Source organism: Ochotona curzoniae, unplaced genomic scaffold, assembly GCF_017591425.1.
Source record: "Ochotona curzoniae isolate NIBS_2020 unplaced genomic scaffold, NIBS_Ocur_1.0 contig_2692, whole genome shotgun sequence".
In the NCBI taxonomy this organism is placed as follows: domain Eukaryota; kingdom Metazoa; phylum Chordata; class Mammalia; order Lagomorpha; family Ochotonidae; genus Ochotona; species Ochotona curzoniae.
The window spans coordinates 16,736,155-16,759,017 of NW_024465556.1; the positions used below are offsets into that span (position 1 = coordinate 16,736,155).

General features: G+C 56.3%; 1 protein-coding gene across 3 annotated transcripts; it reads right to left on the bottom strand.

The window, feature by feature from the left end:
* Positions 1-4,542: 4,542 nt before the first annotated feature.
* DNAJB12 (DnaJ heat shock protein family (Hsp40) member B12) lies at positions 4,543-22,638 on the bottom strand. Of its 3 annotated transcripts, none has more exons than XM_040975921.1 (9): positions 22,245-22,638; positions 13,140-13,323; positions 12,168-12,313; positions 10,280-10,465; positions 10,085-10,164; positions 9,105-9,214; positions 7,922-8,094; positions 7,335-7,432; positions 4,543-6,359 (listed from the first exon to the last, which is right to left on the bottom strand). In XM_040975921.1, exons 1-9 carry the CDS (start codon positions 22,375-22,377, stop codon positions 6,330-6,332), a joined length of 1,140 nt encoding a protein of 379 aa, XP_040831855.1. In that variant the 5' UTR covers positions 22,378-22,638; the 3' UTR covers positions 4,543-6,329. The 3 variants fall into 3 exon arrangements, with proteins under 3 accessions (XP_040831855.1, XP_040831857.1, XP_040831856.1); XM_040975923.1 differs by having other exon boundaries at positions 7,284-7,432; positions 22,245-22,471; XM_040975922.1 differs by having other exon boundaries at positions 7,290-7,432; positions 22,245-22,453.
* Positions 22,639-22,863: the final 225 nt, after the last annotated feature.

Below are 22,863 nucleotides of genomic sequence, written 5' to 3' on the forward strand. Positions count from 1 at the left end.
TAACACTGGCGTGTGATGGGAGCAAATTGTTTCATCATATCTTTGGGCCTCCATTTCCACACCCAGAAGTGGGGGCAGCCATGCCTGCTTTATAAGGTTGCTGTGAGAACAAGGGAGAGTGGGGGAGGGGAGGGGAAGACCAGAACAGGTGCAGAGGAAAGAGGCCATGCCAGGATTTGAACCCACGTTTGTTGGCCTCAGTGGTGGGGATGGGTCACGGTGTGAGTCCTGCTTACTGGCTTCTTGTTTTGTTCCTGGGTGTTCCCCCACCCTTTCTGGCTGGAGGGCCAGGGCAGTGGCGAGTATGGCTTCCATGTCTTGGGGGTGTGTGTGTGGCTCAAGCACACAGTGGATCCTCAGTCAGTGTCCTGCCTGGGGAAATGGAGCAACAAGTTGTTGCAAGGGCAGGGGAGATGAGTCAGCCGGGTGAGTGTGTGAGAGCCGTGGTGTGTGTACATGTGTGTGGACTGCAGTGGGGGGAGTGCCTGGGGTGTGGATGTGCTACTCTGGGGACGATGTGGGAGGGCACTCCAGGCTACTGCCAGCCCAGGCCTACCAGAGGGCTAGCCTATCTGACTCATACCCTGCCCTGGCCTGCGCCTCCCCAGGCTAAGCCCTGTGCCCCGGTACCCCACACACATATGGGGAAAGGGGGTGCTGTGAGGTCTCGGGGGGGGGCTCCCGGTTCCCTCCTTCCTAGGGGTCTGGGTGGGGGTTGCAGCAGGTGTCAGGTTCCCCTGAGAAGCTGCTCCCCCAAACCCAGGAGAAGCTCTTGAGGTGTCTGCCACCCATCCGGGCCTATTTTTAGATCCACCCCCTCTTCCCCTCCTAACCCTGTCCCAGCTGAGCAAGGAAATGACTCACACGGGTCCCAGGCAGGTAGAGGCAGCCTCAGTGGGCCTCGGGCATGCTCTGCCTGGCTCCAGCCCTGGGGTTGCCCCACCTGGGGCCACCTTCCAGAGACCTCCCTGCCCGGAAGCCTGAGAGTAAAGCTGGGGTGCAGGGCCCCAGGATCCCACCAGGCCCACTCACCACACTGGGCTCCTGGGCAGAATTGGCACCCAGGACGCTAAAGGGTTTCGCTTGCTTCCTCAGTCAACTCCAGGCCTCCGAGTATGCATGGGCCGTGCCACATAGATGGGTCTCCCTGTGAGCCTCTTCAGAGCCCAAGACGACAAGGATGAGAAGGCACCTGCTCATGGCCACTAGGAAGGGCAGGGCTGCCCTGACCCAGCTCGTCCAGGGCTGCATGTTCTCTGGGCACATGGGATGAAAAGGCAGGTGTAGGAGGGCGCTGTGGGTCCCTGACCCAGCCTCTCAGCTTGAAGGGGGCTGCTAGGGACTCAAGGTCCTGGGCTGCTCGCCCTGTGCAGTCAGCGGGAGCCTCTATTCACCTGTGGGAGAAGGACTGGGCTGGCCAGGAAACCCAGGAAGCCACCTTGGCTAGGCTGGGATGTCCCTGCCAGTGCCACCAAGGGGAAGCGCAGGCACAGGCTATGATGGGGACTGGGATGGGGGCCAGGGAAAGCTGGGCCGAGGCCCTACTAACAGGGGCATGGGGCATTGCACTGCCGCTAGCCCAAGGGTTAGGGTTTCCTACTCTCCCACCACCTTCAGCAAGGAGGGCAGAGGGAGGATCCGGGATCACCAGGAGACCAGGCTTTAGTCCAGGAGTGGCCTGCACCTGCAACCACAGCACCCCCAAGGGACTGTCAGCTTCCACACTTTGCTCTGGCTCTGGTGACACCAGGCATGGTGGAGCCAGCCTGTTGCTGGGCTGACGTGCAAACCAAGTCAACAGTTCCTCGAATTGTGTTACAGCCTGGGCCACACAGGCCCCAGAGCTAATAATATTGGCAGATGTAGGTCATGCAACTCGATCCCCTGGGCTCAAATCCCACCGGCCTCATGATCTCCAGGCTGGCTGTGAGCAGGTGAATGCCGGACTCAGGGTCCTAAAAGCAGACCTGCTGGGCTTGGGATTCGGGTGTGCTTGTCTACAAAACCAGTGACCCAAGTCATGAGAGACTGGGGTACTGAAATCAGTGCCCACCAGGGGCTGGCAGCCTTAACGACAGACTTGGCAGGTCTGTCTGGTGTGGTGACAATACTGACAATAGTGTTTCAAAGTGATACCGAAAGGGTCCTGTTCTGAGCTGCAACTGGGACCTTCTTCACCAGGCTCCAGTGCCCAGAGCTCTAAACCCAGTGCGCTCTAGGGCTGCAAGGGGCCCCTGGGATGGCCCTGGGCAGAGCAGAGCAGCAGGGGAGCTGCAGTCAGTCCTGGTGGGGTGGGGTCCTGCAGGGTGCATGAACCAAGCTGTGTCTGGGGTAGCACTAGGGAGCGTGCTCGGGGCACTGCAGGCTACAGAGCCAGGACAAAGACCTTGCTGCATGTTGACATAGTCAGGTGAGAGGCCTCACTGCCTCCCTTTGCCTCTGTCCCCCAACACCTGTATAGACACACCCACCTCCTGGGCCTTCATCCTCAAGCTGAGAATACCCAGATCAGGCGGTAGGGCTGGCAGTGTTCTGGAAGGTTCCGAGCCTTACTCCTTGCCCTGCCCGGGACACACCGTACCCTGCCCTCTTCAAGGGAAAACCTGGCCATTCCAAAGTACAGAAGAGGCAGCTGGGTCCTTCTTAGAGCAACCTGGTGGAGGGGATGGAGGTATGCTGGGCACGACCATGAAGGGCAGAATCCTGCTCCCAAAAACCCAGGACCTGCGCCTTCACTTCCTGCTCAACTGTGGGGTGTGGCGGCTTGTCAGCCCCTACAGGGCCCTCTGATGGGTTGCAGAGGCCCAGAGGTGCTTGTGGGATGTGTCTCTTGCCCATTCAGTCCTGCCTGAGATTGGCACGATGACCATCCCGGGAGCGAGAGCGGGGGAAACCTGGCCTCCTCACCTGCTGCCTTTCCTCCTGTGCAGGCTTCTGCTTACACAGCCCCTCACACCGCCCCCTTACCAGGAGTCCCCAGCCAGGGTCCTCCCACCTGCCCCACTGCCAGGGTTCCGCTGTTTGCTGCGTCCCCTGCCGCCCTGAACTTCCTCAAGCGCTGGAACCTTGGCAGTTTCTCCGCCTGGAGTGGGTCCTGACATCCTTTCTGGTCAGTTGACCTTTGTGCAGCGAAGAAAAAGGACAAATCCTTGAGTGGGCTTGCCAAGGAGCAGACGCTGGTCTGGGTGCTCCGCGTGTGGATAATGCTTCCACCACACACAGCTGCCCGTCAAGGGCAGAGGGAGAGGGAGGTGGTTTGCCCAGAGTCAGTCCACAAATGGCCAGACAAGTTCCAGCCGCCATAGTGGCCACCCAACTAACAGCCAATGTTAGCAGCATGGCCATGTCAGTGTAAGGAGACACCTGCTCCAACGGGCAGCTTGTGGCCCCACCAAGACTAGGGCTCCTCTTTCCTGTGGCTGGCTGGCCCTGTCCACCTTCCTGGACTCATACCTGGCATAGCTAGTCTTGCTTCGAACCCCAAAGAAGGCGCTACTTCTTGGAGGGTGTTGGGTGTCGTGCCTCCCCCTCACCGACCCCCAAAGCTGTAGCTTCCTGCTCTGGGAAGTGGGCTGGCCCATTCCTGTCCCATAGTGGGGTGTCTGGCAGGGCTGAGTGTCTGCAGAAGCGACACTGTGTCAACCATCTGTGAGCCTGGGTCTTGGCACAGCTGCGTGCCCGCCTAGATGGTCTGGTCGGGTGACCGGGTGACAGCCGGCCCCAGGCCAACAGGGCACTTGATCTCTGTGCCTTGGAGGAGCGCTTCCTTCTCCGTCTGCACAGGACAAGCAGATAAGCTGGCAGATCCTGGGTAGCTCGGCGGAAAGTGGCTTGTTTGGCCACCTGATGGGGCGGGGCGTCCTTGTGCAAACCTTTTTCTTGAGGGTCCCACCCCTTCTGGCTCTCAGTAGGCAGCTGTGAGGGGGGGGAAGGTGAATGGGGGCACCTGGCAACACTAGGGCCAACTGACTGCAGTAACAAGTGGCTGCTCGCAGGCTGCAGTGACCCTGGGCAGGACAGCCAATGAGCTCCGCGGCTGTGGTGGCACCACCAGGCAGCCCGCCTGTCTTTGGCTGGTGCCGAGGCAGGAGGGGCCTCGGCCCACCAGTCAGGGCTGCCGGGCCCTGTCTCTGGGAGGTCCAGGCAGATCTGTGCTGCTCCTCTGTTCCTTGGTGGGAGCTCACTGGGCTGCCACATCTTGAACTTTTCCAGTCTCCCGGGAGGAGGCAGGCAGTGGGGGTGGTGTGGGGACTGGACTGCAAAGCCAGAAATGCTGCGGCCTCTAGCTGAGCTGAGCTGAGGTCAGAGAGAGCGAGCAGGGGGGCTGTGCACAGGACAGAGCGGCTGAGAGAGAAAGGAAAGTGGAGGTGACAGTCTGGGACCCCAGGCTGTGCCAGACAGTGCCCAGCCCTCCCCGGCTTGCTAGATGGAACTTCCCTGCCACCCGAACAGTGTCAGCAACAGGTGCTTGAGTTTCCTCCCACCTTCCACCCCAACACCACCCCCACATCCCCCTGCTCAATGCAGAGCCAGCGAGGCCAATCACATAATAAACATATATTTATAGATGTACAATTTCAGAATTCTAATTCAAGAAATACAGCTTGTCGGGGATCCTTTGGGATCTATGTTCTTATTGCACATGGCTCAGCCAGCTAGGGACATCTACCGAGACCAGGCAGCTGTGGGGGAGGCGGGACAGAACACTGGGGCCGTGGCAGTGGAGCGCTCTAGCCCATGTCCAGTTCTTAGGGTCTCTCGGGGCCAGGGTGGCTACGTCACTTGTTTTAAAAAATAAAACCAGGTTTGATGTTTTCTTACCCAACTTCCTATTCCAGTAAGCATCCTGTTGGTTGGGCACAGGATGAGCAGATGAGAGCCAAGAGAAACCATGGGCACAGAGGGCTGCCCTTCTGGCTGGCGGCATAGGAAGTAAGGCTTTGGGAGGCTGGCGTTTGGTCACGCGCCCATCGCCACTGCTGCTGCCACACAAGGACTCGAGGGCTGTGGGCAGTTCAAGAGGCCCAGCAAACTCTGGGAATGCCTAACCCACCCTCCTTCCTGACAGCCAGGGGTATACTGAGTGCGCCTCACTGAAGTAGAGGGTGACACGCTTTTGGCCTGGTGGAGTCCTGTCCCTGTCCTTGGGGGTGTAGACAGAGGCACCCGAGGACAGTGACTCCTCCTCAGTAGTGGGGCTGTGCCTGTATTCCTGGGTGCCAGCTGGCTGACCAGGAGAAAAGACTTCTGGAGTCCTTGGTGCACGATTTAGGCAATGATAGAGCTGGGCCCTGGGGCACCTATAAGGCAAAACTCACTGAGGGACTTGGGGGCAGGGAAAGGCCGCCCAGGAACCTGCTGCTGTCCATGCCAGGGCTCGCTGTCCTGCCCCATGTGCAGGGCGGGGGGAGAGGAGGGCTACTGGGCACAGGCCATTGAGCCCACTGGGACTACCAGGGGCAGCGGCTTGAAGGGATGGTCTCTCGCCAGCAGGTCCTGCCTAGCCTCCCCCTACACCCTCTGTCTCAATACTGACCTGGCTCCTGCCCTGAGGGGCACCCGTCCCTTCTCCAGCCTGGCCTCTCTCCAGCCTGGCCCTACACCTGGTGACCGTGATACGTTTCCTATAGATTTAAGACTACCATGATTACTATTGCCATTCAAAAAGGGGCCAGGGTGGGGTGACGTGGAGAGCCCCTATAATGTTCATCATGTCACTGACCATGGCCCACATTTAGCTGTAGAAGGACCAGGCTGCCTTGCCCTGAACAGGCTGCCCTTTCTAACATAGGGAAGAAGTCAGCTCAACAACCTAGGCAAACCCCTGCATAGTTAAAAAGTAGAATATATATATATATATATATATCTTTATATATGCCTATTTACATATAAATAGATATATATACATACACACACAGCTATAAGTTACTCAGGGACAGCGCTGTTCCCACCTCCTCTACCTCCTTGGCCTGGCCTAAGAGGTGCCTGCATGAGGCTGGTGACGGCTTCCTGGGGAGGTGACCCCAGCAACTGGGTGCCCCCTCAGCCCTTCCCCTGGACAGATGCTGCTGGGGTTACATTTTCTTTCCGTTGCTATGGTTTCAGTCTCCTAGGAGGGTGCACGTGCAGAGCCTCTGCCAGCGCCGCCGGTGGGAGGAAGGCAGCCCCGGGCACGGCAGGCAGGGCTCCGGTCTGTCCTTGTAGCTTTCGGCGTTACTGGGTGAGAGAGAGGGCAGCTGGGCAGCGTTCGGCCTCCAATTCCACTTTAATGGTTTTGCTTTGTATGCCTTTCCTTAAATACACAGTCTGTCACCTTGGCTCAGTGCGTGTCACCAGAAGTTCTCCAGGGATTTCATAGTCTGGGGAGGAGAGGGGTGCCAGTTAGTTCATCCATGTATGGCTGGTGCCCATGCAGAGTCCTGTGCTCTTCTCTCCGCAAAGGGCCTGACAAATAGTCTCCAAGCATACAGCCCGCAGGTGGACCCCAGCCAAAGGGACACAGGCAAGGGAGGGACCAGCCAGGGTCCCTGCATGGAAAGCCACCTTTCCTGGTGCTACCCACGCCCTTCTACTGGCTCTCTGGCAGACTCTGGGAGCAGAGCCCAGGCCCCACGGCTGGGGTGGAAGCATCCGGTGCTGAACGGCTGTGGCCAAGTCTGAACTCCTGACCCTCTGCCTCCTCCCTCAGAGCTCAGGCAGGAGGCCTGGGCAGGCCGGATGGAATGCCTGTGGCTAGCCAGGTGCAGGAGCGCTCTGCAGAAGGGGCCTCAGGTCCTACTGAGTGGATGGGCAGTGACCACAGAGCTCGGGTCTCTGCTCTCCTGGGCCAGGCTGCCTAGGCCATCTTGCTACATTTTATTTGACTGGGAAGTGCAGAGGAGGTGGGGTGCTCTCAGCCTCCCTGCTCCCCCATATCCCTTCCTACTATCAGGTGGGCAGGGGCGGATGACAGGGCCCGAACCCTGGTGTGCTGTGCCTGGGGAAGGGCTATGGCCCAGACCCTGGTGTGCCCCTGCCTGGCTTTGGGGCAACCACGAGCCACAGAGCCAGGGAGAAGGGGGTGGTGAGGGGTGAGAGCATCCGCAGAGCTGAAATGGACAGCAGTTTCCAAGCAGGTTCCAGGGCTATCGCCTCTGGAGACCGGAGGTTGGCTGGGGTGTAAGTCTGTGCCCTGATTTCCACACCATCCCTCACCCGTGCTTCCTCCCTCTCCCTCCTCCTCTGCCTCAGCACCAGGGCCAAAGCTGCCAGGAGTTGCAGGGAGAGGCAGCCCTGGCTCATACTTGGACCTTGGTGTGGCTGGCCCCGGACTATCCATGCAGGGAGGCCTGCACCTCTGACAGCCGGTTACAGCTTGGGGTGGTCATCTTCTGTGCCTTGTGGTACATGTTGCTGTCGCCGAAGTAGCGGGCCCGGTACAGCAAGCCTTCCTCTGCAAGGCAATGGGCACGGGTGAGTGGGCAGACTGTGCCTTTCCGCGGCTGCAGGTCTGCCTGGGCTTGGGGACAGCTGGGCGAGGGGGGGAAGGCTGCGACAGGTCTGGGAGTATGGGCAGGCGGAGTGGGATTTCTCCCTGGAGATGAGCTTGAAGGGGCAGCCGGTGGTCCCGCCTCGCAAGAAGTCAGTCAAGGAGGGGACCTCCCCGGAATCCTGAGCACAGATCTGCACACACAATCAGGGAGCAGCAGCCAGAACGGCGGGCTGAGTGTTGTGATCCCTGGGTACCTGCTGGAGAAACACCAGCTGGCCCTGGTGACCTGGCCCTAGGGAAATGCAGGAGTGGTGTCCAGTTCTTGGCTGGGAGTTGGCTGGTTTGGGCGTTGCCAGGGCCTGTGGGCAAGGAGGGCTTTCCCCTGCCCCGTTCTCAGGTTGCGCCCCTTGCCAGCCTTCCACACAGCTGTGTGAGCATGCGTGTACTTACTCTGCTGCTTTTCCTTCCAGCAGTTGTTGCGGAGGTTGGCTATATAATCGTCTTCCACATTCCGTTCGACTGTTTTGAGGCTGGAACCTGTGTACTCTTCAGTGAAGCTGTCAGCCACGTAGTACGTGACCCCCAGGTGGTCTGTGACTCGTTTGTGCACGTGGCCCACCGACCTGGCCAGAAGCATACTGGATGTCAGTGGGCCTGAGACTTCATGCCCTAGGAGGACTTAGGAGCGACAGGGCCCCATGACAAGCAGTGCCACATGGGTGACAGCTGATGGCTCCCTCCCATACTACCGCAGGATCCTGTGTGCCACCCAAAATGAGGGCCCGAAGGAAAGGCAGGTGTCGTTGGACACAAGTGATGAGCCTAGGTGATGACAACTCTTCTGTTGGGTTCCATCCCCCACTGTCGACCTGGGGCCTTTGGGGAGAAATGCTGGAGGAGGAGCTGCAGCACCCAGACAGGAGCTGGCCCCCAAGGCACAGTCCCTGCACATCCTGACATTGGGCTCTGAGCCTGAGCACAGGCTGTGGGCCCAGTGGACCAACTCTGCCCCCTGTTGGCTGAGAAAGAGCATAACAGACTCCCTGCAGCTCAAGCAGTTGGGTGCCTGCTGAATCCAGGAAATGGGCTGAGGTGCCAGACAGCAGAGGAGAGAGAGCAGATACTACACAGGGGCAGGTCTCTGCTGGCTGTGGAGGTCACCTAACCCTCAACACACGCGGCTCGACATGATTAGGGATCTAGCCACAGCATCTGTGTCACTCAGTACATTTTCACAAGCAAGTGGATCCTCTGATTCTCATGCTACAGATGAGAAAACGTGTGGAGCATGTCTAGGTCAAGGTGTCCAGCAGAGAGGCTGGGCTTGAAAGCCACCTTCATTCTGCTCACGGCCCCCTGCTGGGGGTGGGAGGGATGAGGCTGGGTTGGGGTGGAGGGGGAGCGGAGCTGGGGGAAGGAGTCAGGCAAGGGGTGGGGTCTGTAACTTCCACAGCACGGTCTCAGAGAGCCAGGACCTCACAGGTCCAGCCATTCCTGGATTCTCTGGCAGACGCCTGTGCTGTGACAGCGGACCTGCTGGGTAGACTGGGTAGGCAGGCCCCTGGTGGGGGCGCTGAGGCCGCAGTCCTCCACCCGCCTGCCAACTTGGACGGCCCCCACGGCAGGCACTCACGGTCTGGGACTCAGGCTGTATGGTGGACTGGAGACCATGAGCTGGCTGAGAGCCGACACGAGGATAAGGATGAGGATGGGCATCAGCTGGACAAACACCCCGAGGCCACCCTGTAGGGAGGAGCCAACAGTCAGCTGGCCTGAGCTGCGAATGGGGGGCAGCAGCCACGGCCACAAACATGGCCAGCCCCCGCCTCCTGCCACCCAGTGAGGGAACAACACCAAGCTCTTCCACCTGCTGGGTCCCCTGACAGAAACAAAACAGCAGCTGGGACCAAATACAGGAGGCGGGAGGGATCTGCACCTCCCTGTGAGAAAACACCAAAACCCAGTGTGTGGCTGCAAACCCAGCACGCAGCTGCCTCCAGGACAGCGACGCAGGGCGGAAGGAAACTGCCACCATCCCTGCCTTTTCGGGTTTCGCATCATATAATCTGCTACTAATTCAAGATCTACCAACTAAATTTTTAGAAATGAGAAAAAATACTAATTCATGGTGTGAGGGTCTGTAGCTTTAAAATCCCTATGTAGGTTAAGTACAAAATAAAGATTTGTACAATGAGCAAGTCAGCACTGTCAGAGGAGGAGGGAGCCCTCTGCCGGCCTGAGCAGCTGTCACTTCAGCTGGCACCTGCTGGGCCTGTGGTCCTAAGAGTGCTGAGAGGAAGCAGGGTCAGCACTGAGTTAGTTCTCTCACGGAGTTCAAAGATGGCAAACGTCACGCAGGCCTTTAGAATGACAGCCAGCACAAAAAGCCATCCAGCCCCAGCCTCTTGTCTGCAGGTGGAGAAGCTGCTGCCTTTCAGGCCGACACAGGCCTTTGAAGCCTCACTCCCGCAGGCAACGTGGCATCTGGCTCCCCCTGGTGTGGCTCTGCAGAATGGCAGCATCGCAGGGCCCAGAATGGCCTGCATGGGAGCTCCCTCCTCTGAGACCCACACCCTGGGGTGGGCTCCTCCTCCTCCCACCTTCCTCACTCACGTCACCCTGGTTCTCCCTGCGGTCCTGCCTTTGCTGGTAGGTGTAGCGCATGCGGCCATTGCTGTACACGTGGACGTTACCTGGGGGTAGGAGGGGAATGAGTCAAGAACCAGGGAAAGGGGATGATAGGGCTGATCCCGGGTTTCCCCCTATGACCCCTGGGAAGACCCGGCTGGTAGAGGGTGGAGAACTTACTAGAAGGGAAGCCACCACCAAAGAACATGTTGAAGAGGTCCTCAGGGGAGATGTCCGCCTCGAAGCCTCGGTTGAAGTCCCCGTGCCCGTGGCCGTGCCGGGCTGCCTGGCTCTTGTCATCACCGAACTGGTCGTACTGCTTCCTCTTCTCAGGGTTGCTGAGTACCGCGTATGCGGTGCCGATGGCTGGGAGGGAGGCGGGATGGTCAGCCGGGAGTGCTGGGGCTAGGCCAGCGCTCTGTTGTCAGCTTCCGCTTTAGAGGGGCGGGTGGCAAGTGTGGCTGACACACACGTGCAGGGCAGGCTCGAGCTGCCTGCTCTGCTCCTGGCGCTGAAGGCCTTCTCTGACGCCAGCACACCTAACCCATGAGCAGACCAGGGCACAGAGAGGCCTGGCGTGCACAGCAGCCTCTGGGTTCACCGTGGCAGAGCCGAGAGTCAAACCTGGAAATGTCTTGCCTCAAAGGTCTGTTGGTCAGTCAGTCTGTTTATCTATCTATCTAATCGAAAAGAATACCAGAGAAAGAAGGAGAGAGTGGAGCTTGCTTTTCCATTCACTGGTTCACTTCCCATGTGACCACAATAGTAAGGTCTGGTCTAGGCCAAGCCAGGAGCCTGGAATTCCATCCTGGTCTGCCACGTGGGTGACCGGAGCCCAGGCACCTGGGCCATCTTTATAGGCATCCTGGGCCGTTAGCAGGAAGCTAGATGGGAAATACAGTAGTCAGGACTTAAACCAACACCCCGGTAAGGGATGCCAGCATCTCGAGTGGTGGCTTAACCCCTTGGGCCACAATGCAGGTCCCTACTTCAAATTTTCTGACTTCATGAAAACCATCAACTTCCTTCTCTTGACCCCAATGGGTTGGGGCAGCCCTTTCGGGAGGTAAGACATCTGGAAGTCACAGTATGACAAGGGGCCAAGCCAATAATGATGTTCTTGCCGGGCACAGGAAAGCAGCAGTGACTCATGGGACCCGGTCGACTTGCCTGGTATTGCTGCTATTGCTGGGCTGAACCTCCTCCTTCCTGGAGTCCAGCCCCCAGGCCCTCCAGCAAGCCTGTGTTATGAAAATGTAAGGGTCCAATGCTGTGGTATAGCAAGTCAATCCTCCAGTTGTGGTGCCAGCCCCCCCATACGGGCACTGGTTTGTGTCCTGGCTGTTCCATTCTGATCCAGCTCCCTGCTAGGTGCCTGGGAAAGCAGTGCAGGATGGTTCACATGCTTGGGCCCCTGAATCCACATGGGAGATCTAGAAGAAGCTCCTGGCTTCAGACTGGCCCAGCTCTGGCCTTTAAGCTATTCGGGGAGTGACCCAGTAGATGGAAGATCTCTGTCTCTCCTTCTCTCTGTAACTTTGCCTTTCCAATAAAAATAAAATTAAATCTTAAAAGAAACTTTCCCTTGGAATTTATTGAAAGAAAGAAGAGAAAGAAAGAGAAAGTGAAAAAGAGAAAGAAGAAAAAAAGAAAGAAAATACAAATGAATAAAGGGCAGCTGATAGTTTTGACCAGAAGTAGTGCCCCCATTCCCACACCAAGCAACCCTGAGGCCGAAGAGACGGCCCTACTCCCCACAGGCTGAGGGGGTGTGCAGGGAGCCAGAGGTCCTGATCCGGGGCTTCCCTGCCCCTTAGCATGGGCACACTGCTGCCCAACGGGAAGTGAGTAGGGCAAGCCAGGAGGCCTGTGTTCGCCTGCGTCCACGACAGGACGCTGGGACAGCTCCAAGAGGTGTAGGGAAAGGATGCAGCAGGGGTTACACCTCTCCCGTGGCCACTGGGGCCTGTGGCCAGAACCTTCTGCCCAGGCAGTAGCTCCTGAGCCCAGGAATCCAGCCTGGTACTGCATCTTGCCCTCCCTCCCCAGGACACCGGGGCCCGCTGACCTTTGAATGCTTCCGTGGCACCAGGTGCGTGGTTCTTGTCTGGGTGGAATTTGAGGGCCAGCTTGCGGTAGGCCTTCTTCAGGTCCTCCTCTGAGGCTCCCCTGCTCACACCCAAGATCTCGTAGTAATCTTTACACTGCTTGACCCTGGGAGGGAGAGGAACATGGTAGTGGGCACCCTCCAAGGGCCCTGAAGGGCAGGGCAGCCGGGCCCCTAGGTCAGCTGCCCGACTTGAGGCCGGAAGAGCCATGGCAGACTCCAACTGTGGGTCACAGCTGCTGGTGATGCTTTAGCAGGGGTGGCTGCCACCTGGCTGCCTTTTGCTGCCAGCTCCCTCACTGGGGCACTCAGAAGGACTGGCAGTGTCTCCACGTCCAGTGCCTGGAGTCTTGAGTGGGGAACAGAAGGGCCGGAAATGGAAAGGGTGTGTCGGTTCTGAAGAGACTCTGGTTCTCCTAAGGTCAGTTTCCACTGCCTGCAACTGATGAACGGGGTTGGACTCAGGTCACACGTGTAACTCCACCGCAACCACAGTAACACTTGGTCATGGGTGGCTGCTGTGTCTTAGAGGGCAGCCAGCAGGTGAGATGGCCCGGAAGGAATCCTGAGGCCTGGGATTGCACCAGGTGGTCTCAGACCTGGTGGCGAGCCACACAGCCTTGCAGGGGTGGTTCTGCTTCCTGCCGCCTCTGCGCCCCACACAGGCTTTAGTCTGAACAGGTCTTTGTTGGGGAAGGAGCTGGAGGGGAGGCCAAGTCCCATCTCTGACAAACACGGCTGTGTCAAGAGGCACGGGGCCTGGAAGCCGGTGATGTAAGCATCTCCAGCCTCCGCTGTGGTCGTCTGGGCAGCAGGGACGGCCTGGCTCCCCCGTATTCTGGGGCCTTGTGGGAGCTAAGCAGGGGTTCCACTGAGTCTCCTCCAACCACCCCTCACCCCACGATCTTCCCAGGCCTGGCCAGACCCTGCTACCTTTTAACAGCTGCTACTTGCTCGGCAGTGTAGCCTTTGGTGGCCTCTCCTCCTCCTCCGGCTTCGCCGTTGGCCGAGGGGGCCTCGGTGCTCCCTGCTTTCCTGTGGGTGGCATGGGGTGTGTCTGTGGATGGCGGCTGGTCACTGGCAGACTGTGACTTCTGGTTGAGGGACTCTATTAGGGCTGTGGAAGACAAGGAAACTGTTGAGGGCCCGGCCAGGCTGTGGGGCGAGGCAGAGGCCGGGGCCCCAGCGCCCCTGCCCAGCGAAGGCCCTTGCTCCTTCCTCATGGGGGCCTGAGGCTGTTGCTGAGGTGAAGCCGCCTGCTCTCCTCAGGTGAACACTGAAATCACATAATTTAATGAATAAATCTGCAGCGCTGCTTTGGTTTTCAGACAGTACATTTATGAGTATAATCATCTCCTCTCTTCTTGAAGACGCTCAGGCAGGGGGTCGGTGCTGTGGCGCACCAGTTAAACCACCGCTCGTGTTGTTGGTGCGTTGGGTTGCCGGTGAGCCCCACAGGCCCTGCCGTGACTTAGCTTCTTGTTAATGCAGTGTGGGAAGGCAGAGGCAGACAGTCTGAGCACCGGGGGGCCCTGCCACCCAGATACTAGGCCAAGTTTCAGCCTGATGCAGCCCTGGCTGTGTGGCCATTTGGGGAGTGAACCAGTGGATGGGCGATCCCCCTCTCTCTCCCACTCTTTCATATAAATAAACGTTTAAAAGTATAAACTTAGGCAGAATTTCAATGTTCTAGCAAGTCTTCAAAATCGTAACTGGTTTTTGTTAATCAGTCCTACAGACAAATCGATTTTATTTCCTTCCGTGTAATGGCTTGGAATCCATGTTTTCTACTGAATTCATTCAAATCTGCACACTTCTCTCTCACACTGCCTCACACATAGAATATCCAAAATACTCAGTTCATTGCACTATCTGCTATTATTTCCCATTTGCATTCTTTGGTTTTTTAAAAAAAATTTAGGGCCCAGTGTGGAAATCTAGCAGCTGAAGTCCTCGCTTTGCATGTACCAGAATCCCATATGGGCACCGCTGCTAATCAGGGTGGCCCTGCTTCCCATTCAGCTCCCTGCCTGTGGCCCGGGAAAGCAGTCGAGGACAGCCCAAAGCTTTGGGACCCTGCGCCCGCGTGGGAGACCCGGAAGAGGCTCCTGGCTTCAGATCGGCATAGCATCGGCAGTTGCGCTCACTTGGGGAGTGGGTCATCGGACGGAAGATCTTCCTCTCTGTCTCTCCTCTCTGTATATCCGCCTTTCCAATAAAAAAATAATAAATATAAATCTTTAAAAAGAATTCTGATAAAAAAATAATAAAATAAATAAATCTTTTAAAACAATTAATAGGGCCTGGCGTGATAGCGTAACAGTTAAAGTCCTCACTTGAATGCACCAGGATCCCATATGGGTGCCAGTTCTAATCCCGGTGGCCTTATTTCCCATCCAGCTCCCTGCTTGTGGCCTGGGAATGCAGTTGAGGATGGCCCAAAGCTTTGGGATCCTGCACTTGCATGGGAGACCTGGGAGAGGTTCCTGGCTCCTGGCTTCAGACTGGCTCAGCTCCAGCCATTGTGGCTGCTTGGGGAGTGAACCATCGGACGGATCTTCCTCTCTGTCTCTCCTTTTCTGTGTATATCTGCCTTTCCAATAAAAATAAATAAATCTTAAAAAAAATAGTGAATTTGTGTTAGTACACAATTATCAAAACAGTAAGTATTAATTTTAATGTTTTTTTATTTTTAAAAAGATTATTTTCGGGCCCAGCATGATAGTGTAATGGTTAAGGTCCTCGCCTTGAACGCGCCAGGATCCCATATGGGCACTGGTTCTAATCCCGGCAGCTCCACTTCCCATCCAGGTCTCTGCCTGTAGCCTGGGAAAGCAGTTGAGGATGGCCCAAAGCCTCGGGACCCTGCACTCGCGTGGGAGACCCGGAAAGAAGTTCCTGGCTCCTGGCTTTGGATCAGCGCAGCACCGGCCGTTGCGGGCACTTGGGGAGTGAATCATTGGATGGAAGTCTCTCCTTCTCTACATATATCTGCCTTTCCAATACAGTAAATACATTTTTTTTAAAAAAAAGATTGCTGAGAACTCAACCTGGGTCTTCCTTAAAGCAACAGGGAACAAGTACTTGACCCTCACATGCCCTCCAGGTAGTCAGGACTCACACCTAAGCACTCTAATCTCAAGCAGCACCATATACCCACCCCGGCTTCCTACTTTCAAAAAACTATTCTGGGGGATGGTGCTGTGGCACAGTGGGTTAAGCCACTACCAGCAGTGCTGGCATCCATTATGGGCGTGGATTCAAGTCCTGCTATCCCACTTTCAATCTAGCTCCCTGTTAATGTGCCTGGGAAAAGAGCAGAATATGGCCCAAGTCATTGGGCCCCTGTACGCATGTGGGAGATCTGGAAGAAGCTCCAGGTTCTTGGCTATGGACTGGCCCAGCTCTGGACACTGTGGTCATTTGGGGAGTGAACCAATAGAAGGAATATCTCTTTCTTTGCCTCCCTCCTTCTCTGCAACTCTGCTTTTTAAATAAAAACTTTTTTTAAAAAAAGCTTAAAAAACCCAACAAGGATACAAACAGGAAATAATAGCAGATAGTATAATGAACTGAGTATTTTGTGAGGCAGAGCAAGTAAGCGCCTGCAGATTTGAATGAGTTCAGTAGCTACATGGAGCACACAGTAGGAAATAAAGTAGAACAGAAAATAAATGAGTTTGAAGTTAAAGTCTGTAGGACTGATGAACAAAACTAGTCATAATTTTGAAGACTATCAGGATATGAAAATTCTGCCTAAATTAAATTTAAAAAATTTATTTTTATTTGAAGGACAAATTTATAGAGAGGAGAGACAGAGAGAAAGCTCTTCCACCCACCAGCTCACTCCTTAAACGGCTGCAGCAGCTGAGCCACGGTGCTGTGCTCCGGCCAGCAGAGCCAGGAACGTGGGACAGAGAGGGGCTGGGGGTGAAGCCCAACAGGAGACCAGCGATCGGGGAAGTTTTCCCCAGAGGTCTCTCTTCTCGCCTTATATACCTTTCCTGCAAAGACCTTTGGCCAAACAATTACATACAGTTGAGTCCAACTCTTCTCAGTCTGGAAAATGAGTCCAGGTGCTTTGCAGGGTTAAAAGTTCAGCCTGTGTTTCTGCTGTAACTGCAAGCCCAATTTCTGTTACTGCTCACCTTTTAATAAGCGCTATTAGCTCCATAGCCCCCACCAGTGCCGACCCCCTAAATTGGGACTTTTAAATGACTGTGGGTACTCAGCACTTCCGATTCAGCTTCCTGCCAATGCGTCTATGATGCAGGGATCGCCCAACTAGCTGGATCCCTGTCACTCCATGGAAGGTCTGGACAGAGCCTGTATCAGCCCATGCTGGCCCAGGCTGCTGTGGGCATCTGGGGAGTGAACTGGTGGACAGATCTCTATTTCTCTCCCGCTTCTCTGTTACTCTGCCTTTCAAATAAGTAAGTCTGTAAGTATTAAAAAGAAAAAGAAAAGAAAAAGAAAAAGGAAAAAAAAAAAAAAAGGAACAACCCCCCCTTCCCTCCCAAAAAACCAGCTGCAGTTATGGCCTGGGCTGGTGGTGTGGGTGGCGATGGGGGAAGGCTGGCTGGAGAGCTGGTGGAACCCCAGTGGGGTGGGGGGCAGGCGGGTGGGGGTGGTCCAAGGCTTAGGCTAAGCTTCGGCATTCAGCTGGCTCTGGACCAGAAGATTCCAGGCTGGCCCAGACGCTGGCAGACTGGCAAGGGAAGACACCGACAAATGAAGGCATGCTGGTGCAGGGAGGGACAGAGGACGACTGACTTCTAGGGCTCTTGAGAACTTCCTGGGTGGCCATCGGGGCCATCGGGTCCATGTCCCTCCCTGCAATGCCTGGGTCCAGCCCTGGGAGGCAGCGGTGACGGTCAAGTACTTGGGCTCCAGCCACTCACCTGGGAGGCTTGGACTGAGCTCTCCAGTCCCTGGTTCTGGCCTCAACCCAGCTCTAGCCACTGCAGGCATTTGGGGAGCAAACCAATGAATTGGTTCTTTCTCAAGTGAACTAATACATGTTCAAGAAGTTGTTTGAGCCCAGCACGGTGGCCTAGAGGCTAAAGTCCTTGCCTTGAACGCGCCAAAATCCCATATGGGCGCTGGTTCTAATCCCGGCAGCCCAGCTTCCCATCCAGCTCCCTGCTTGTGGCCTGGGAAAGAGGTAGCAGATGGCCCAAAGCCTTGGGACCCTGCACCCGAATGGGACCTGGAAGAAGTTCTTGGCTCCTGGCTTTGGATCGGCGCAGCACCAGCCATTGCAGTCACTTGGGGAGTCAATCAGTGAGCAGAAGATCATCCTCTGTCTCTCCTCCTCTCTGTATATATGACTTTCCAATTATTTATTTATTTTCCAAATTATTTATTTTTATTGGAAAGTCATATATACAGAGAGGAGGAGACACAGGAAAATCTTCCCTCTGATGGTTCACTCCCCAAGTGACTGCAATGGCTGGTGCTGCGCTGATCCAAAGTCAGGAGCTCTTCTGGGTCTCCCACACGGGTGCAGGGTCCCAAGATTTTGGGCTGTCCTCGACTGCCTTCCCAGGCCACAAGCAGGGAGCTGGATGGGAAGTGGAGCTGCCAGGATTAGAACCGGTATCCATATGGGATCCCTGCGCTTTCAAGGCGAGGACTTAAGCTGCTAGGCCACGCCACCGGGCCCAATCTTTTTTTTTTTTTTTTAAAGAAGTTGTTTATTTCAGTTTCTCTGGAAGTCCAGGGGTCCAGAATGAGCCTGACATGTCCTCCGTGCAATAGAAGTGGCCATCTGATTGCCACAAACACAAGAGACCTCAGCCAGGAAATGGTGGGCTCAGGGAAGATTCTGGATGTTTTATAGGGAAATTCCCTGGAGTCACCCCCTGGAATGTGGCCACACCGTGTGAAGAGAGCCCAAAGGGGAATGGATGTGTTCTGGGCCACACCACAGTTTCCTGCTGGAGCGGAAAATTTGAGTCTTCTGGGTGCCGGCAAGCGGGCAAGTCTCGTGGCCTAGACAGCTCTGTGTGAGGCCCCCCACCACAATGTGGCTACTAGGAAATGTCACAGATTGAGGGACATGACAGTCTCCTGCTGATCCCGCTCTGACTCTTTCTAGGCAATCAATGGAAGAAGACAAGGTGGCACGGGAAAGGCGGCAGATGGGTGTGTGTGTGTGTTCCAGCAGGGGCTACCCCTTCAAATTCACCCTGCAGAGTCAAGACTGGCCAGCCGCTTCACACCCGTCTCTGCCACTTGCTAGCCGCGGCACTCCAGACAACCTAACCCAGTGTCTCCGTGCAAAACTGTCTCCTACGAGTGGGTGGGGCGTCTGTCACACCTTGGAGGGCCTGGGTCTGACACCTGCCTGCAGCTTCTGATTCCAGTTTCCTGGCAACATAGACCCTGGGAGGCAGTGGTGATTCAGACTCATTCACTGGGTCCTGACCACGCACGTGGGAGACCTGGACAGAGGTCCTGGCTCCTGGCTTCAGCTCTGGCCCAGGCCCAACCACTCAGGCACTTGGGAAGAGAATGGCACACAGTAAAACTTAGCACAATGCCTAGCAACTACTGCTGTGTGGAATGGGTTATTGTTGCTTTTGTTGTTAGACAAGCAGTTGGGTTTCAGGATCTCTCCCTGCAGGAGGGAGAAGGGGAGGTCAGAGCTGGGAGCTTGTCCCAATGGGCGCGGGCACTTGTGAATTCTTTGCACATCGGCCACATGCCTTTACCAACTGAGTGCATTCATCTCAGAGCTGCTGTCAGGTAGAAGGAGACTCTGTAGCAATCAAGAGAATGGAAGGGTGCAGTATACAAGGGACCCTGAACTGCAAGGACCCTTGGGGACCATGCCGGCCGACCCTCTCTCCCTGTGCAATCTGAGGCCTGCACATGCAGATGTTTCCGTCAGCTCCTCAGGAAATCTGGTGCCTTGCACCATTGCTGCTGGGCCCCCAGCAGAGTCAGTGACTGTCAGGCTGCTGGGTGCTGGACAGAACCTCCCAGTAGAGGAATGCCCAGGCCCGTCATCCTGTTCTGCAGCCGCCTGGCCTGCAGCCCAGCTACTGCTCCACAAGGCACTCGTCAGCCCTGGTGCACCCCTGGTTACCTCCTATGGCTGTAGACCCAAGTCTCTTCATGGAGTTCCCTCCGTGAGGGGCTCCTGGACCCCACAGTGGCTCTGAGCCTCCCGTGGCCTCTCTCCCCACCTGTGCCTCTACTTCCCCAATGCCTGTGCTCCACACATGCTCCTGATCCATCTCCCTTCACTCCTTCATTAGCCCTTTTCCCATGGAGCCTCCGCAGCACCTGCCGGGACAGGTGCACACTACCTCCACACACCTCTCCATGGCTACCTGGCGGCTGTCCTCTCCAGGGACCGCCTCTGCCTGCTGCCTTGCTCCATGGCCGCCTCCGCCTATGCACACTTGCCCGGTACCTGCCTGAGGAGCTCTACCAAATGCCATCAGACTTTTACCTGGTGCCTGAGTCCAAACTGATCATTCCTCCTGAATGCCCTCATGTCATCCCACCCCCGTTCTTCAGCCCAGGTTCCTCCTGGTCACTCACAGAGGTTCTGAGTCACATCCCCCAGCATTCCTATTCCTTATCCATATCATCTTATTTCAGGCTTTTGTAACGACTAACCCATTCAAGGCAACTGATTTTTCCCTCTGTGAATCTCTTCCTGCCCATCAGTCCTCTTTGTTGTTCTCTTGTAAAAACATCCTTATTCTTGCTATCAAAACCTTCCATATGGGGCTGGTGTTGTGGTGTATCAAGTTAAGCCACCACCTGCTATGCTGGCATTCAATCTGGGTACCACTTTGAGATCTGGCTGTTCCACTTCTGATCCAGCTCTTCCCTGCTAATGCACCTGGGAAAGCAGTGGGAGACAGCCTAAGCACTGGGGTCCCTGCATGCACGTGTGGGGGGACCTGGATGAAGCCCCAGCTGTTGCAGCCATTTGGGGAGTAAACCAGTAGTTGGAAGCGGGCACACTCTCTTTCTCTTCCCATCTCTCTCTGTAACTCTGCCTTTCAAAGAAATAAAAAAAAGTTCTTAAAAACCCTTCACTGACTTCTTCAGTAACTACAGAAAGATTTCCATAATCCAGCTCCACTTTTTTTTCCAGTCCTATCTGCCTGTCAGCGCCACTGTGGCCTCCGAGTCATGCCTTACTCCAGCAGCACAGCGGAGACTGCCTCCCGGCTTGCTCTGCGCAGCCTTCCCTGTAGTGAAAGCACGCTATTTTTACGCCCTTGTAATGGCATTTACCTACACACTGCTTACAATTTATTGCTGGAATGTGTCTGCCCTTCACACTTGCCCCACGGGTACTGGGGACGGGATGTTTGTTCAATTCCAGTTATCATCTTGGGTTCTGCGATTTTCTCCACCCATACCTTTGAGTCCTTCACTATACGCTCTTTAAAGCAAGGGCTCACATCTCATCAGTCCTGCGACACTGGCTGGCAGCAAGCATGGGATGTTGCAAACAGTCTCTTCCCCTATTGACTGCCCAACAATCTGCTTTTTTGGGGGCCCAGACCCAAAGTATCAGTGAAGATAATCCCCTAAGATCTTTCAGCCAAGATTTCCCTGCCTCAGTGAACCAATACCAGTGAACCCAGGTGAGTCCAGTGCAGGACCCGAGGACACAAGGCAAAGTTCACCCAGCTGCCCTTTGCAAAGGTGCAAACACTGCAAACATGCAGCAGGTGGCTCTTCCCCTGGAGCCACAGGGACAACCCTGGTCTCCTTGAACCAGCCCAGGGGGCTGCCACCGCATCCCCTCCCGTGGCCTGGTGGGCTCCGGCAGCCTCGGAGCAGGGAGTCCCACAGCCGGAGGGCCCACAGCTCCAGGAGGCAGCTCCTGCAGCAGGTTAGTTCAGGAGTCCTGGCAAACACGCACTGAAACTCTCTCCAAAGAGGAGGCCAGTGGGCTAAAGATCAACCTGAGTAGTCAGGAGGGAGGAGAGCTCCAGCGTTCCAGGCCGGCTAGATTGCATAACCGGCGGGCAGGGCTCGGAGGCTGCCTGCTGCTCTTGGGTTTCACCTGCCTGCTTTAACAAGCCTGAACCGCTGCGGAATGCCCTCCTTCCCCCAGTCCCTAGGTGGGTCACTCCCATCACCAACTCTCTAAACTCGAGAGCCCTGCGCGTATCATCGACCCTGCCAACTCCTGTGTTCTCCGGGCAGGGCAGCGCTACCTGTGAACGGGTATCCCGGCTGATCCAGAGCCTGTCAGACCCCAGAGCAATGCAAGCGATGCAGGTCCTAAACCCCGGTGCTCTTCTTTTGTCCTCAGAAAACTTGGGGTTCACTGGTTGTTTGCATAGGGTTCTTGCAATAGGGTTCTGGAGTGTAAGAAACGACGAGGGCAGACAAGCTTGGGAGTTGTCGGGGTAGTGCCACCAGCAGCCTGATGCTGCGCCGCCCACACGACCCTCCGCCCCCACCACCGATGGACTCCGGAATGGGGCGTGGGCGACTGAGCACAGCACCCCAAGGCCCTTCCTCAGCTCCCAAGCTCTTCCTCAGGGGGAAGAGAAGCTGCGGCGGGCAGAGACGCCCCGTCTGTGAACCCGTGCGAGGGTCGCTCACTCTAACTTCTCTCCCCCATAGGGGTTATGTTTATATTTCCTTAACTCTTTTTTTTTTAAAAAACATTTTCCAGGCCGGCAACGGTGGCCCAGGGCCACCGAACAGCCCCTTGGGAAAAGTAGTTCGTATCTGCTTCCAGATAAACTCTCTTGGAGCCCCAGTCTGTCAGTCCATCTCATTCTCGGGTGTCGCAAATCCCACCAGGGGTTCGTCGAACTCCCGGAAAGCTCAGGTCCCGGTCGCCCCGGTACTGAGGTGTGCAAGCATCCCAAGGCAGGCGCGAGAGGGAGACTACAGCTCCCAGCAGCCACCGCGCGCCCCAGTGCGCAGGCGTAGCCGCGCCTCGCACCCCTCCCCCTCCTCCAACTGCTGCCGCCGGTCCGTTCCCGTCTTCCCCCTCCTTCAGTTGTTAATGTGCCCCTCCGAGTCCCGGCCCCTGACACGCACCGCGAACTCGCGGCGTCGGGTACAGCCGCTGCGCCTTCTCCAGGAAGCGGAGAGCCCGGTCGGGCTGTTGGCTCTGGATGGCCTTGAGGGCGATGCTGATACAGCGCTCGGCTTCATCCTTGTTGGATTCCATGGCGGAACCCGAGCGCGGAAGCAGGGAGGGGGAGGCCGGCCGAGCGAGAGGCTGCGCCAGCCGCCGGCGCGTCGCGGGGCAGGCCGGCGCCGAGTGATGACACAACCCTCCGCCCCCCCTGGCCCGAGCTGGGAGCGAGGGCGGAAGCGCTACCGTATGTCTCCTAAGAGGCGGCCGCCCGGTTTAGGTATTCCTGATGGTGCGTGCTCGCATACACCTGGAGCTCAAAGTGTCTGATCGGTGCCGGGAGTCTCAAAGCTGAGCGTGCTTGGCAGGTTTCTGGCAGTGAGCTCTGCGTTGGAGATGAAGTTATGTATTTTCATTGAACATGTGTTTCCCGAGGAGCCAGTGTTTCTCAAACAAGGTAGTGTGATGAGGCTGCGGGGATGAGCAAAGCACGCCCCTGCCTTCTTACACCTTACACCCCAGGCTGTGCAGGGCAGGCCTGTGCAGGCGTCCAGCAGACAGGTATGCTCGCTGACAACG

Coding starts and splice junctions, on each gene's coding strand:
- DNAJB12 (XM_040975921.1), bottom strand. CDS start 22,377: ATGGAATCCAACAAGGATGAAGCCGAGCGCTGTATCAGCATCGCCCTC. Junction 8,095..9,104: donor TACAGCCTGAGTCCCAGACC/GTGAGTGCCTGC, acceptor GCTTCTGGCCAG/GTCGGTGGGCCACGTGCACA. Junction 7,433..7,921: donor CTGGAAGGAAAAGCAGCAGA/GTAAGTACACGC, acceptor ATTGCCTTGCAG/AGGAAGGCTTGCTGTACCGG.